Genomic DNA, 16,089 nt, shown 5'->3' with positions numbered 1-16,089 from the left:
ACACTATTTTTTTATTATTCATGGCTTTTCCAAATCATTCCTAGTCTGGTACTGACATCATATTAAGTCTCATTTCGATCATTACCTTTCTCTTCATCATTCCCAAGCGGGCAGCTTTGGCATCAAGTGCAGCATATGTTAACCACAGACCCGTGGACACATGCTGCACAAAGCACATGGACTCTCCATACTTTATCTCCGGGATGCCCATGCCCTCAACATCACGCTTCTGAGCCACATCCACCTTCTCCTGCTCAGGGGAACCAGGAGAAAATAAAAGAACAGGTGGGTCAGTGAGTGAAAAACATCATAGCATGGTAAAACATAGAGAAGGAGCCACATGTTAATTCTGACCTTTGAAACACGGAAGCAGAATGCAGACAGTTTGGTGTTGGCCTTCTCTGGGTCAACCACCATCAGACCCTTCTCCTCATCAAGACACAGGTACCGGCCCGTGGTGATGTGGCGAATACGGAAAGACTGTCCCCACTTCATGTGGCTACCGCTCCAGCTGCAGGCACGTAGTGGGGAAAGAAACGTTTTACAATCACCACTATATCTTATCGTTCAACAGTTTCAAACACAACATGAGACATATTCTACACTAGCCAACAAGTATATATTATTATTTAACTGCCTTGAGGGGGCAATCACCTGATTCTGAGGGGCTCCAGCCTCCACAATGACCGAGCCTGACTGCACACAGCACCGCCTTCATAGTGAGCCATCCTGTGGCAGAGTGCAAGCAGACACTTGTACCGTCACATGGCATCAGATGTTTTATTGCGCAGAACAGTTGAGCTTTCTTTTTGGCTCTCACCTGCGCTTTTCCTCTCCTTCCTCTGGCGTAGCGATGGCCAGACACTCGTCCATGTGTCCGTGGAAGAGTCTGAGAACGTGACCTCCTGTCAGAAACCCTGAGAGAAGGAACACACGGTGATAAGCATGCATCAAGTGCGGATATGCATGTGAGTAATACAGTTCATATTCTATGTCAAATATCAGATTGCTTGTTTAAAAATGTAGAGCATAAAGCAGGTTTGTACCCTCAGCTAGTTCACATCCTGAACTAATTGGGTTCATGTTCCACAGAGTCTGCATGAAAGAGGCATCCACCATCAGATCTCCACTGGCGTAGGACAGGTGCTGGGATAGACGACAAGAAGAAGAAGAAGAAGAAGAAGAAGAAGAAGAAAGTTTAGTGTACACGTCTAAATCCTCCACAGTGCAACAACAAAGTGAATGGAGTATGAGGAGACTTACCAGGTATCTCTCAGAGGACACACTCACAAGGATAAGGTCATCACCCACCCTGACCTTTTCACCTTCTGACCTTTGCTTGGAGGCTGGATGAATGGTCCACCAACACGCCTCACCTGGAGGAAGAATAAGGACAAGCAAACTTACCAACGAAGACTGATATGTTGCTGGTACATTTATCTTTTTCAGCAAGCCAACAAAGCGAAAGCAAATGAATTGTAGAAGACACCAGACTGCAGACAATTAAGACTAATTAGCTAAATGCATCTGCAGAAAATAAATAAATCTCTGTTTGGCTTTACCAATGGAATCCTCTTGTAAGCCCACATCAAAGGCCAGCTTGTCCGTGAGGGACCGAGATGTAGTCAGACAGCTCAGGTACTGGGGAGAAAGTTTTCATTCAGGACATGACGCCAAAATGCGGATAAATCGTTGCTTTTACATTAAAAACCATAATTTTGAGACACGGTGGAGTCAAACTGGTTGCAGCCAGCCTTACCATGCCCGAGTGATGGTGTCTCAGGAGGATGGCATGACCGTACAGTAGAGTTCGATGACCTCCACCTTGGGACGACTGGATAGGGAAAAGGCAGAAGAATATTTAACAGACCAACATAGACTTCAAACAGACCCTGATCAGACAAGGAGGGAAAAGAAAGAAATTCTTAAAGATGTCACCTCCATTGATGTTTATGTGTCTGTATTTTCTAATACTATGTTGTATGCAGATTCTAATATTGCTGTATGTTAATAATGTTTCCCAAAACAAATACTACACACAATATTTGAGTAAACAGGACAAAAGGAGGTGTCACAATGACCAATGAAGTTTGGCCCGAAAGAAAAACACAAACGTAAAAAGTCTGAATCCACTCACCACAGATCACAATTTCACAGTCAAACACAATATTAAACCATCCTACCTTTTCTCAACATCCAGCAAGGATGCAACAAGAAAAGACAATTATTGTGGCAGTTGTAGAAAGATTACCAAAACAACCATTCAGTCGAGGCGACAGGAAGATAACTCTAAGCCTCTGTGTAGGGTTAAGCACCCGTAATCCACTGGAATGCGTCAAGGGCAGGTATGTCAAGTGGTAGCTTGATACCATTAGCCTTAGCTCTCATTAGCACTAGGCTTGGTTATAGGACAGGTGCTGCTGGTGGTGGGGGTGGCGGTGATGATGATGATGCTGTGGGTGTTTTCCCAAGAGCATGTGTGTCTGTTAAGACCGAGACAGGCCTGTCCGGAGCTATGATGGTGTCCGATTGCCCCGTCCATCCCTAACAGAGGTGGGTGGGACAGTCTGCTGGGCTGCCTGCCAGGCTATTCTCATTCTCCTGCTCATCACTAGGATGGCCTCATGAGCCAGCGAATCAGGAACTGGCCAGACTAGTTGTGAATTTATACCTAATAAAATTGCACAAACACAGAGCTTCTCCTATAACAAGTTTTTTGCCTCATCCAGAGGAGGTTTCCGTCATCTGACATGTAAAATAGGATCTACAGATGCACGGTTCTCTGTCCATATGTATCATTAATTGTGTATCTAATCATTTATATTTTGACAGTGCTCCGTAGAAGCTGAAATTAAAATACTGTTTGATTTTACCGCCTACATTTGGCTATAATGTTGTCTCTAGTTTGACAGTAGGATGTGTTTCTCAGTTCATTCTAAGTCAGCGTTCACAGCAGTATAAAAACATGTTGCATATAAATACGGTGACGGAGATTTGTTTGACACCAAAGAACATTTGACTGAAACTAAAGAAACAACATCAAGCAGGTGAAATAATAATTATAATGAAAGCGTAATGATAAATGAGCTGGTGATGTTTCTGCATGAAATGTAAATGAATAATGCATTTTGGCATCTTGGTATGTCTGTTATTGTAGGTATTTCAACGTAATAGATAATAGCGTGTAATTATTAGACAAAATATTATGATTATTAGACAAATTGGTGGTCAATTCAACCTTGACACTAGCTGTTAAACTGTTAAATTAATCAAATTTTTCAGCGTAACAGATTACGCTTTATTCAATGGATTGTTGTTGTTGCTAAACTTTGATGACGGGGCGATCACCACCTTTGGGCGGGCGCTAAACAGACATGAATCGAGGCGTGTAGATGGTACAACACTATCCAGTTGCCAACAGAACAGGAACAAGGACAGTTGCCAGGTTGGACACACATTACAGGAAAATAAGACATGTTAGCAGACATACCCATTTGTCCAAATCGACTGCCTGCTTGGCAGAGAGCAAGAAGGGGAGGGGAGGGGGTGTCAGATAGCAAGTAAAAAAAAATATATGAAGTAAAAGCCAAAAATAGTTCTATCAATGGTGCTTGCATTGACTGCAGGCCTGTGACGCACAATATGCTACGTGGAGCTTTGACATTCATTTTTAAAGGCCGAAGGTAGCCCTCCACACAACTGGAGCAAACTATCAAACTCAAACCTAACCCAATTTACACTGACAGTCTCTGAAAATAAAGCCTATGGAGAGAGAAAAGAAAGTAAAAAGATATTCAGTCAATCTTTCTAACAAAGTCTATTTTTCTACAGTATGTCATTCATAGGCCGTATTCTTATCCACTGTATCTTTAAAGGATTTGCAGAAGTGTTTTCTTCCCTTCTCCATATATTATTCCACTGCATCTAGTTCCCACATCTTCATTTCTGGTTTTGACTATTACCTCGGTCATGTCCACTGTGTTGGCCAACATCTCCTGCAGAGCACGGACGGAGAGCGACTGCTCCAGAATGAAGCTACATATGGCCAGGTCCGGGGGCACATTCTGCAAAGGTATTAAAAGCACGGAGGTGAAACAAAATTGATAAAAAACAAACAAACAAACAATGTTCTATATAGGAGCAGCAAAAGGCAGGAAGGGTAACAGCATCATACCTGAGCATTGGATGTGGTTTCCAGGAAGCAGAGACGGTTCCCAAAACCCTCACAGGATAGACATAGTTTAATCTGCTGCTCCTTCAGGACAGAGGCAGTGCACTGCAGAACCACCTGGTCATCCTGCACCACAAACACAAACAAACAGTTGAGTACACACCCAGTTTTGTGATGCATTACTTTATGTTGCTAATTGCTAATTCAACAGCACAGTTATTGCCCTTTAATCTTGCTGTCAGTCTTTTCTAGGCTTGCTGTTTATATTCTACTATACTTGTTTTTTAGCAATCATCTTGACTTGACATCTGATGCAGACAGTGCTATGTAAAATAATGCTGTTTAATTTACTAAACCAAGAATTTATTAAGGCATTTGTTGTTACACTGTGTGGCGGCTAAAGCTTTTATGTTTACATCCAAAAATCTGAATGATTACCTAGAGAACAAAATCGTGATTTCGCAGGTTTTTACGCTTTTAACAACAAACTATTGATACTGATAGTTATACTGTCAGCAAACTCTTGAAACTTTATATAATTTATTACAGGGAATATTAAGTTTGCAGAGACAGAAACCGCAGCAACCACAGATACGATTTGCAACAATGGCCAGCTGGACACCTCCTCTCAGTGGAGAGGACAATGGCTACATGCTAATCAGCTCCACAATGCTACCACGCTAGCAGAAAGCTAGCGAGTCAGTTATGTGTTGCTACTTGTCAATGCTTGGACCCTCCAGAGACTGGTGTAAATACGGCGATAAACACCCCCTCCCATGTGAAACCCACACCTGACCCTCAACATTCCCAGCTGTTCCTTCTGCTCAGTCATTGTGTAAGTGGGTCCATCATTTAACCTGGCTAAAAATCCTCTTTACATTTCTAGACAGATTCCTGACTTTTCTCCCCTCTCATTTAACAACTAATAAATCATCTGTCCTCTTCTTGACCTGCTCGCTGTCCTGCTGCCCTGCTGATTCTGCATCAAGAAATGCGCCGTGCGTTGTTGTTACTGGTAATACGCAGGCACTTTAAAGGGAGTCCCAAGACAGCAAAGGAGTTTGCATGTCTATGTTTACGGCACGATATAGCAGTAAAATGTAAATTGATGCAGATTAGTGACCTCATAACTTCTACTCAGATCTTGTACCCGCAGGCCTCTAGTGTTCCTTTGGCTGGAGTGTCCCCTTATCCTCTGGCCAGGGTATCATCTATCTCTGCTCAGCCTAGAAATGTCTCCTCTGTCCTGTCCTCACATTCCTTGCTTTGGACTCCCGAAAGTGGAGCAATGTGTCCTCTCTCTTTCAAACTGTACAGCCATGCAAACATGACTTTTGCAAAATCTGAAAATGTCTAGAGGTATTACAAAAACTAAAGACTTCGACCAGCACCTTTACACTACAATGACATGGATCTTTGTTCATCAGGACTGACTAAAGATCAGTGATGTTCTGAAACCAGACACGCAGAGGTTTCACGGGAACGTTGTAATGTCTGAACTGGACCGAGCAAAGGTAAAATGCATCAAAGTGGTCACGTTTTGACGGCAGCGCATGATAACTCAAACTCAGTAACCATTAAAGAGACCGGCCTGTGCTGGCGGGCGTCTAAAAGCAGACTAAAGTAACGGAGTGACTCATTGCTCCGACACAAGATGTGCGATCAGATGACAACCATAGACGAAGTATGTCTTAATGTTATACAGCAGTGCCGTCCGGTGGCTTCCATCTATTTCAACAGCTACAGCCTCACATGGCAGACTTACTCCACCTCTGTAGGCAGGAAGAGGACCTACAAGAAGATCACGAGAAGATGGAATTCAAATGCACGCAGATTTTCTCAATCAATTTTGCAAAGTGTGTAACATTTTTTTTTGAAAGTGGTCTAAGAATTAAGACTATTATTAGTATCGAAATTAAATGTTTATCATCTAAATTGTGATATAGTGCAGAATGAATTCAAAATCCTTGTGGTACGTGCCAGTTGCGGTGAAATAAGTGACCGACTTTACCTTTACAAACCTACTGAACTCATCCCCTAACTTATTTGATATTTGATAGATTTAACCAGGCGAGAACAATGATGCAAAGCCCTTCAGGAAATGGCCGGTTGCCTCTCAAAGTGGTTGGTGAGTTGGAAAAACACATAAGCCTCAGCTATCAGTTGCCAGCATTTTATACTTTCCTCAGTGTCGGGGCACTCCCGAGTTATAATAATCATCTGTGCATCAGCAGCTACAGAGCACTGCCCTTCCAAGCGTCCCACGGTGTGAATCACATCCAACCTGAGCACGTGAAAAGCTGACTTAGGGACCACATAAACCGCTTGGCTTAGCTCATGATTTTATTAATAGAGGTTGCTTTCAGCATTTGAAGGCTGTGCACCTGACAGTTTATTGTAAACCAAGCACAATCTCTAATCATCTGTTAATCTCACATGACATATCCGATGAAACCAAGACGGGCAAGAGGTATTTAAATAAAAGCCAAGATGAGACAGTTATCATCAGCCTGACCCACTGAACGTATACCTGGGCTGTACATAGATCTGTAAATGAAACACATTTGATGTCCCATCACATGCTGGGTGTAGGGTTACAACCAAACCATGTTTGAGCTTGGCAGCTGAAGCATCCGGGCTATGTGGATGTTGGGGGTCAAAGGGAGAGGAAGAGACAATTGGATCTAAAGTTGCAGACAGGCAGACAAACAAATAAACACACCAGTGTGCGCAAATAGAGGCGTGTAATGCACCAGGGATTTACAGCCAGAAGCACAGATAGCGCCTGAAAGCAGACACCTTTGTATATTCTCCAGAGCGGTCTGATGGTGCACATGCAGACGGAGGGTAGCCAGGTTTCCCCAGACAAGCAGGCACGGTGCCCGCACTGCACAGGAAGCAAACAAACAAACAGATGCAAAACGTTGAGCGATGTCCGCTCGCCTAAATTAAGAGACAGATCACGCTGGAAACCTAAGAGTAACTCCACAAGTATCGTAAACAGTCATGGCCGATGGGCTTCTTACTATGGGCAGAGTGTGTGCTAGAGTATTCAGTTTGGTTTGCGTGTGCAGGGACACTGTTTATGAAGGATGTCACAGAACAACAGAACATGCAAAGATCTGATTTTCTGGAATATTTTGACACGTGTATCCAAAATGCGTTTGAAAAAAGGCAACTGGACTTGCACAGTTTTCTGAGAAGACGTGTCAACACTCATCCAAGTAGCTTCTCAGGTTTTAAGGGACTGGTGGGAAGCTGAGGTTTAAATAGGAAAACTCTGTGGGTATCAGAAACTTGCTTGACTTGTTTCTGTTAACGACCAGAAACTGATGCAACTAGTGTCCATTAGGGGACTCCCTGTCCTCTTTCCCTGAGAATTGTGCTCTAACGATTCATTATCAGTGAGAGGCTCCAGTCTCAAGTTGTGAATGTATTGTAAATTGATGGCAGATTATATCTCAGTCCACCTCCTCTGTTTAGAGTATCTTTTTCCAATCTGACATAGATGGCTTCCTTTGCTCCTCTTTCAAACCATCTGTCTTCTTCAGCTAGTATTTGGATGTTGTTATCTTTAAAGGAGTGTCCTTCAGGTGTACGTGGACCGCCGAGTCATTTCCTGATGATGGATGGGGTTTTTCAAACATGTTTTGGATATAGCACGATGTGGATGACTGAGAACCTTCACAGACATTTTGACACGTGATTAACTGATCTATGAAGGCAACACCAGCATCCAGCTAAGTCCTGATAGATTTAGAACTAAAGAGTAGTTTGTCTTCTTCCCTAGCAGCAAATCAGCATTGCATTAGAACGTGCTGATCGTTCAAACCTTAGATTTTATAGTTTGTTAGTCCATTTTCTTGCCTCTAAAACATGTTTGACATGCACAAATTATACAGTACAATGTAATATTTATATTTATCTTGATATTCTACATCATGTGGCAAATATTATATATGTATCCTTCATATTTTGTTTTTCATTTCTTTGTTTGAAAGTTAATATGGTAGTTTAAATTCTTATTTAAATTCTTCTATATTCAGTTCATAATTCATTTTTGAATGTCTTCATCTCATTTCAGTTCATCATTTCAGCCTTTCACGCCTCACTGTCAGGCAGCGTCGTGCCACGTCCGTCGCCACTGAAAACCTTCCCAGTGATCACATCGTTCATCACAAATGAAACACATCCCTTCCTTCTTCACGCCTCCAGATTTCTGCCCGGCGCCCTCATTAAACTATGCTGACGTAGGCCACCCCAGGGCATCGATTAGATTTCTGTAGTTGTAAAAAAAGAGTGAGGGACAGCACATTGCACAGTGCGCAGGTGGAGGAGAGGAACAGTTCAATAACGCAGACGGGAGAATGATGATGGGGTTTCCCTTTGAAAACTAGAAGAGACCGTGCAGGTGCACTATCAGCATCCTCCCCCATAGAGTGCAGCCTGAAGGGCCTTCCTCGCTCTCTTTAATCAGGCACTCCCGCTCGTGTTTTCTATTCCAGCAGCTCAAATATACGCAGTATATGTATTTATGTATATATATATACTGGTCTACACCATCTCTTATCATATCATCTCTGAAATAGCCAAAGAACATCTGTTCTATCCTCCAATCCAGATGCAGAATCCTGGCTAGCGAAGGTAAATGTACAAATGTTTCAAGCAGAATGTGACAACGACACAGTTGGACGGCAGCACACCAAACAACAAAGCAAGTTATTTTATCCATATGCACGTAAGACCAAACAATATACACTACGTGCATTTTTCTCATTGAGGCAAAATGAGAAAATGTTTTTCTGTTCCCTCTCAGAGTGTCTCTGTTCTGAGTTACAGGTCCAGTGCGGTAGGGTGGCACACATTTGCAGACAAGTTATGAAGTATAAAAGTTATTTTCGAGGGACCAAAAAATGAGACAGAAATACTGTTGCGGTGCAATCCAATCAGCCTGATGATAAATCTTTGAAGTGCGCACAAAAGACAGCGGCGTCGAGAACATTGTCTTTTTAATACTGTGCCTTTGTTTCTCTCTTCAGTTATAGGTATCACGCTGCTTGCTCTCATTCCACACTCTCATTCAATCGACACATCCAGCCCATATTTTTTCTCCCATTATTTTATCTCCGTCCTCTTTTTCATCCTTTTTCCCGGTTCCCCCCCACTACTCCGCTCTGGGCCTTCCCCCTCTCCGCTCCACTCCTATTTTAGTTGGCTGCACCTGTCACTATCACATTCCCTCCTTCTGCTGACCAGCAGATACTTAGAGGTCTCACTTGAAGAAAGAGCCAACAGAGACTCTCTTGCTCATAGGAAAGACTTTGAACACACAGGCAACCAGCTCATAACCTCTGAGGAAAAGTAATATCAGCTAATTAACGCTGAAAAAGCAGCAATATTTGAGCTACTAGATGAGGGGATTTTAAAAAGACAGGCTTTGAAAGTCTTTTAAAGCTTAGTGGACAATACGTTTCAGCAAACCGTCACAGCAGAAAGGTTTTTGTCGAGGATCCTAAGAAATACGTAGAGTACCTCATCGACATGCTTCCATATTTTAAGATCTCCACCGACAACGGCGCTAACAGTTACTCTAAGCCCGAGCAATGATAACTCGCAGATCGGATTCTAGGAAACTTTCACATTAAATACCGCGCGCAGTGTTTTATCAGCTTGCGCACACAGGCTTCATTTCCCTACGGATCAGTTAAACCGCTACAAACCACCAGACATCAAACACTAAACTGCTTCTGCCCTTTGAAAGACGATAAGTCTGGCAGACAGCAGTAATTCCGAGCAAAGCGTGTTATAAATAAATTATTTCAGCTGGCCTCAGTCCAAAATCAAAAAAAATTAAAAATCTATTCAACTTAAGAGTATGCAAAGTACTTTCCTGACCGACAGGTGTATAAAACAAATGTGCAATCCAAAAATGGAATATGCTCTAGCTAGAGCATAGAGAGAGATTTATTGTGCAAGGCAAACTCTTTCAGTCAAAATGAAAACACAAAGAAATATGGGTGCATAAGGGTGCCGTGTTGCAGAGAGTTTAATGTATTTTTTTTTCCTCGCTTTCAACCATGCAAGTTTCAATTAATTTCCGTGTAATATTAATTTGTTCATAGAATCGATGTAATCTATCACGGAGTTACAAAATTAAAGTCCCACGCAGTGAAAACAACATTAAGATTGAGTTGGTTGGATGTTCTCAAAGTGTGCTAATATTATTCACGCACTGCTTTTCATAGGAATGAGCTAGAAGCAGTGTACAGCACCTGTTCATTTGTATTCTGAAGAATCTATATAACTATTACCAGTCAAGGAGTGTGTATTTGCACCAACGTTATCATAGTCCGCCGACCACTTTGTGTGTGGTCAAAACATGGCCCGGTCCCGTGGAGAAAGACGAGCACAAGACCTAATCCAAGTGTGAACATGACAACAGTGCTAACCTTCTACAAGCACATGCAAACACACAACAGTGTCTGTCCCACGCCTGACAGAGTAAAGCAGACCACCTGTTTATTGTGTAAACTGCTGTGACCCAAGCAGGCAGACTAACAGGTGCTGTATTATGTGCGTGTGTGTGTGTGTGTGTGCGTAGGGAATTGTGTATGTGTGGCTGTTCATCTTCTGGGCTCAGCACTTCTAAAGCCGGGTTTTGCTCACCACCACCACCACCAACCACCCCCTCCCTCCCTCTCTCCCTTCCTCTCTACCTCCCTTGCCCCCATACGTCATCAAAATCTGCTGCGACTGTGGTTCACACATGTACACAGCGGAAAATGAGAGTAAAGGTTAGAAATACGGACAAAGGCAGAGAGTATTTGTACAACTAAACAGGAACGAGTTATAACAAGTTAAAGAAAAAAATAAAGAACTAGAGAGAGAAAAGGAAGTGATGACTAGATTTTGCTGCAATTTGATGAAGGCAGGACAGACCATAGAGCATTTAAGCTAAATGCAGTGTTGAATGTGTTAACCGAACCAGGACCCCTTCAAAACTAATATTAGATATATCTAAATTTAAATGCACCCAAATTAAATACATTTCTACATTGCTCTTATAAACACACAGATATATATTTTTTTGGCTAGAGAGCTTGGCACATTTTGGGTATTATATCAACTTACAACTTACTTAAATTATATCAAAGTACATTCAAAACTGTCTTGGCTATTAAGAGTATCCCTGGAAAGAACTTCCTGAAAACAAACTGGCGCAGCATCCAGTGGCCGTGTGGTTGAACATGATTTGCATGGGATCTTTGTTCCCTCACTGCATTTCTTGTTTGTGTCTCTACTATCTATCACAAATAGAGCAAATGGCAAAGATCAATCGATAGCAGCGTCAAACGTAAACACAGTCACAGCATAAAGCCTTCAACCAAACAATTTCAAAAGACGTCTGCTTTAAAACTTCACTGCATTTGAAAAGCTTATGACGTTAAAGTATGTTGACTACTTGTTTTTAACACCTAAACTTTAACTTCCTGGTTTTAAGTGGGACATCAATTCACATTTAACCTTTAAATCACAGCGACAACCCGCCAACATACAGCTTTCGTTGTTAACCGTCAGCAAGCCTCCACGGGCCGTAAATGTCACGGCTGACTGTCACAATATCGCGTATATAACATCTCCGTTCGATTGACACACAGAGACACGCCACATGTGTGTTCACACGCGCACACACACACTCCATGTCTCCCGAAGGATGCTGGCAAGTAGGACATTGACTCCTCTGGTTTCTCCCTCCAGAGCGTGTGCACTTATAGTGGCACTCTATAAAAAGAAACTGCTGCTATAGACTGGAACTCGAATACCCCTTAAACTCACTCGCCTGTGTGATTTAAACGACAAATGTGGCACCGAGAAACAGTGACAGAGCTTTTAGCAGCGCCAGCGGAGAAATGGCACCATCGGTGGCAGCAGTCTGGGTTACCTGTAGACGTTCGGGTTTATAGCGCAGGGAGATTCTTTACTAAACAGAAAAGGAAAGACTGCTGGGTGTTGCAAGATAAGCCGGTCGCTGACAGTAAATGTGGGGGCTCAAATGCTTGCACTTTGCTTTTTTTCCTGAGTTGAGGCTGTATACTAGATACCTGTAGTGCAACAGAGGGCATCCATTTAAGTGACCTGCTACTGTACAGCAGGTGGTATGGATAAACCTCTCCAGTGAGTGTAGACTGTACAACAGTGCGATCACTCAGCATTGTATTAGTCATAGGCCTGGGCTCAAAGACCATAAAACCAAAATAGAACAGAGAAGTACCGCTGAGTAATCTGTGTGTGGCCTTTTGTAATATGAAAACGATCACCGGAGATGTGTTGTACATGCCCCGTAACGCATAACATTTCTGCCCAGTGTTCCCCGTCTGCCACGCTGAACGGCATTCAACATTTAAAGGATCTAATTGCCTCTCTATTTCTTCTCTTACTATTAACAAAACCCCCGTGGGATTGAAGAAGCTACATGCAGGAGCAGCACTGCATCGTCTTACTCTAAGACTCCCACTCGCTCAGCTTCTCTTGTTATTTAGAGGATTCTCGGCAGGGGAGAAAAACAGTAGAGTAACAGAGAAACTGATAAAAAAAAAATGAAGTGACTCAGAGGATTACAATGCGTTTGCCATTTTTAGATACTTCCTCAAAAAAAAGGTCACTCTATCACCTACATGTTCACATGATAAGCCGCCACACTGAGCAGATCCCTACAGGGGAGAAGGGCCATTGTTAATTGTCTTTGTGTGTTGCATGTACTGTATTTGTGCCGTTGCATGCTCAAAATCCAGATGATGGTTCATTTGAGTTGTGATTAACTTATCCTGAACCCAGACGCATGTTTCAGTCCCAAATATATGAGTAAACACTGTACATCTCATCACTGACATCCGTGCTGCAGACCCAACTCTAGTCCTTCCACTTTAGTCTTGCATCATTTGATGAAGTTTAACAGTTTCAGGTTTCCTAAAGAAGCTGATGTCAACTCTATCCTCCTGCACATATGATGTCTGTCAGAGAAAACTTGAAATACTAAGAAAATTCAAGATGATGTTCTTAGTTTGCAAGGAATTCTGCTTTAAAACCCTGTTAGGTGGCATTGAGAGAGTTTATGTAGTTACTATGGTAGTGAGTCTTAAACTGCACACAGTAGTTAGTTCACACACTACACACATACAAGATTTCTTTGTTAAAGCATACAAGTATTTTCAAGGACACTTGGTGTGCGAACCTCCATAGTTATGTAACTGAAAAAAAAAGATTGCATCAGGTAAATCTATGACTACATTCTGCTGCCCCTGCTGGTCCAGGTGAGTTAAAACTCCTCCGTGCTCCCACGTCCAATATAACCAAGGGGGAAAACACGAACAGAGCAAGACAGCTGACTCACACAATGCATCCCATCGCCGGCCTCTAATTAAAAGACTGATAACCGGAGCCATTTGGTGGATGGCCTTGCAGCGACCACGAGCACTTACAATTTTAGCCCCGTATCTCTCTTGGGGGATTGAAGCGCTCGCCCCGACAGTGTTAGTGTCACAGATAAACCCACCGATGTACACAACGCATTAATAATTCAACAGAGCGACATTGTTCTTCCTTTTGAAGTGTCGGTGGCGTGTGACAGTTTGATGCTAACTGAGTCTCTTGAAGCAAAGGCCAAACCCACTGGAAGTATCCACGGGGTTTGGATTCACAATTCATTTGCCAGTTTCTAAAGAGAAGGAAAAAATAAAAACACAGTTTACAGGTTTGTACTAGGAGAACAGCTACGTTGGCCTTGTGATGCCGTCTTGTGGTTATTGTGAGCTGACACCACCAAGCGTCGCAGGAATCCTGTCCGTCACTAGAATTTGTTTGTGTGGGTGGGCTCTTCTGTACTTGGGCTATTATTTCACATATAACTTTCAAGTGCAAGCGAGGTTGCAGGAACGGTAGCAAACAGCAAACAGAGCCTAGCCATAATTCTTCATTGCTGTTTTAATGAATTTCATTGGAACTGAAAGTCATACACTGTCTAAATTAATGAGTACATGCAAAAAGGTCTCAATTAATTAACAGGTTCTTGTTTTGTGTGTGTGAAGAGTGTTTCTTTTTGCAAACAGCTGCACTGAGTAGAACAGTAAGACAACGTTCATAGCATTCGGTGTGAATGTGCAGCTCAGAAAACTATAGGTTGGATATTGATATTTGAAAATATTCTCTTGATAATGAGTTTGGACATAGTGTGGAGGTCTTGATGGAAACACCGGCTCTTGAGCCACTCCACCTATCATCTTCCAGGCGAACGCTGGCGTCAGTAGTCAAGGCTTTTTTCAGTGTTTTGCGGTACTTGGCAGTTTCTATCATAAAGTGGTAGTTTTGGTTCGTAGAAACAGTGTATTCAGTGAAAACTATTATTTTTAGACCAGGTTAATTTAGTGTTTTTTCTTTCTCTGGAAGCTTCTTCCTATCTCTTTAGCTGTGGAAGCCCAGCTCACCATTCAGCTGTTTTAGCTCATTTTTGGTGTCTGCCCCCGACTTGACACGGTTGAAGTGGATCTGTGACTCTGTGCCTGCTTCTTCAAGAAGGACTTACAGCTTTTGGGCAGCTGTCCCCTGCAGGATCTGGGTAGCTTGTTGCTCTGCCTTCTCACCCCACACTGACAGGCTCTACTTTCCTCAGATATAAATAGATAACGATGCTAACAGATGCATCAGCCCCTGTCTATCTATCCGTGCGCTCACACACATATGCACACATACACTGTTACCCATCTATTCTTAAGCCAAGAACATTCTGGAAGTAATGTTTAAGAGATTAGGTGAGATAAGTGCCTTCAGATAAAATATGACCATTTCATGCAAGTTAACACAAGATTTCTGAGCTCACTGTACGTTCAAGAAATCAATTATGGAGTTTAAACAGAGCAACTAATAAGCAGGTCATGGCACATTCGGGGCACTGCAAAAATAGTCAACTATATTCAGAAGCGGGGCTTGGCTCTGCAAATTGCAACTGCAGCTAGGACTTTAAAAGATCCAGTGCCGAAACAGCAAAAGAGATTCAAGTGAAGAAACTGTGAGACCAGAGAACACAGAAGGAGCGATGAAGTTGATGCTGAAGGATCCAGAATATTAATATTAGAGTTTTTTTGGCGATGTCTAAATTAATTAATTGTCTTCACTTTGTCAAAACATTATCTAATTTCTTGCATCTCTGTTCTGGAAATTCCCCACCTTATCCACCAACCCACCCCCCAAACTCCTCTCCAGCAGCCAGCGTAAGTTACCCTCCCAGATAGGAAAGCAAGTAGGACTCACCGTTCGCAGGAACTGAATCTCCTCTTCTCCCTCTCCCCCTTCTGCCATCTTTTGCTGAGGGTTATTGGCAGCTCCTCAGGAGAAAAGAGAAAATCCTTCTGTTCTCTCCCGTCAGGATATAGATTATTTTATCTCCTCTGCTACGTCCCTCCCTCTTTCTCCTTCCTCGCCGCTGTAGCCCTTTCTCTCTCTCACACTCAGTGTCTCTCACTCTCAGTGCTCAGTGTGTGTGGGTGTGCTGGAGGACAGCATGAGTCCTGCGCTCTCACGGTGTTGTGAGAGCGAGTGACAGGAGGCAAGGCTCTCCCCGGGCTCCTCTCTCCTCTCTCCTCGCTTCGCCCAACCGCAGATGAGGAAGGGAGGGATAGGGGGAGGGAGGGGCATGCACCTTGTTACACATTTACACTGCTCCCATCCCACCGTGCCGCCATGTTTGTAGAAGTGGGCCACTCCTTCACGCAGGCTGCCCCCCCTCCATCACCATCCCCTCCTTCCACATGTCTCAGGCTATAAAAGGAAAGAGGGGTGAGGACTAGCCTTGGGGAGTGTGCAGTCGGAGCACACACACACACACACACACCTTAATTTTTCAAAGTATGTAAAACAGCTTCTCT

The 16,089-nt window shown here is 43.0% G+C and overlaps 1 protein-coding gene across 1 annotated transcript in view; it reads right to left on the bottom strand.

Moving 5' to 3' along the window:
- The window catches only part of ryr1b (ryanodine receptor 1b (skeletal)), a gene marked incomplete at both ends in the record, with an annotated part of 56,104 nt that extends 40,581 nt beyond the window's left edge, over positions 1-15,523 (bottom strand). Inside the window, 12 exons of the mRNA XM_084558119.1 lie at positions 86-250; positions 355-511; positions 655-729; positions 821-917; positions 1,047-1,146; positions 1,264-1,376; positions 1,563-1,641; positions 1,760-1,834; positions 3,491-3,511; positions 3,963-4,064; positions 4,175-4,297; positions 15,476-15,523. Coding sequence (XP_084414245.1) covers positions 86-250; positions 355-511; positions 655-729; positions 821-917; positions 1,047-1,146; positions 1,264-1,376; positions 1,563-1,641; positions 1,760-1,834; positions 3,491-3,511; positions 3,963-4,064; positions 4,175-4,297; positions 15,476-15,523 — 1,155 coding nt within the window. The remainder of the gene's footprint in view (positions 1-85; positions 251-354; positions 512-654; positions 730-820; positions 918-1,046; positions 1,147-1,263; positions 1,377-1,562; positions 1,642-1,759; positions 1,835-3,490; positions 3,512-3,962; positions 4,065-4,174; positions 4,298-15,475) is intronic.
- Positions 15,524-16,089: the final 566 nt, after the last annotated feature.

Source organism: Chelon labrosus, assembly GCF_963514085.1.
Source record: "Chelon labrosus genome assembly, chromosome: 13".
Lineage (NCBI taxonomy): Eukaryota > Metazoa > Chordata > Actinopteri > Mugiliformes > Mugilidae > Chelon > Chelon labrosus.
Note: the sequence above shows the minus strand (reverse complement) of the source record. Positions and strands in the feature narration are given on the sequence as shown.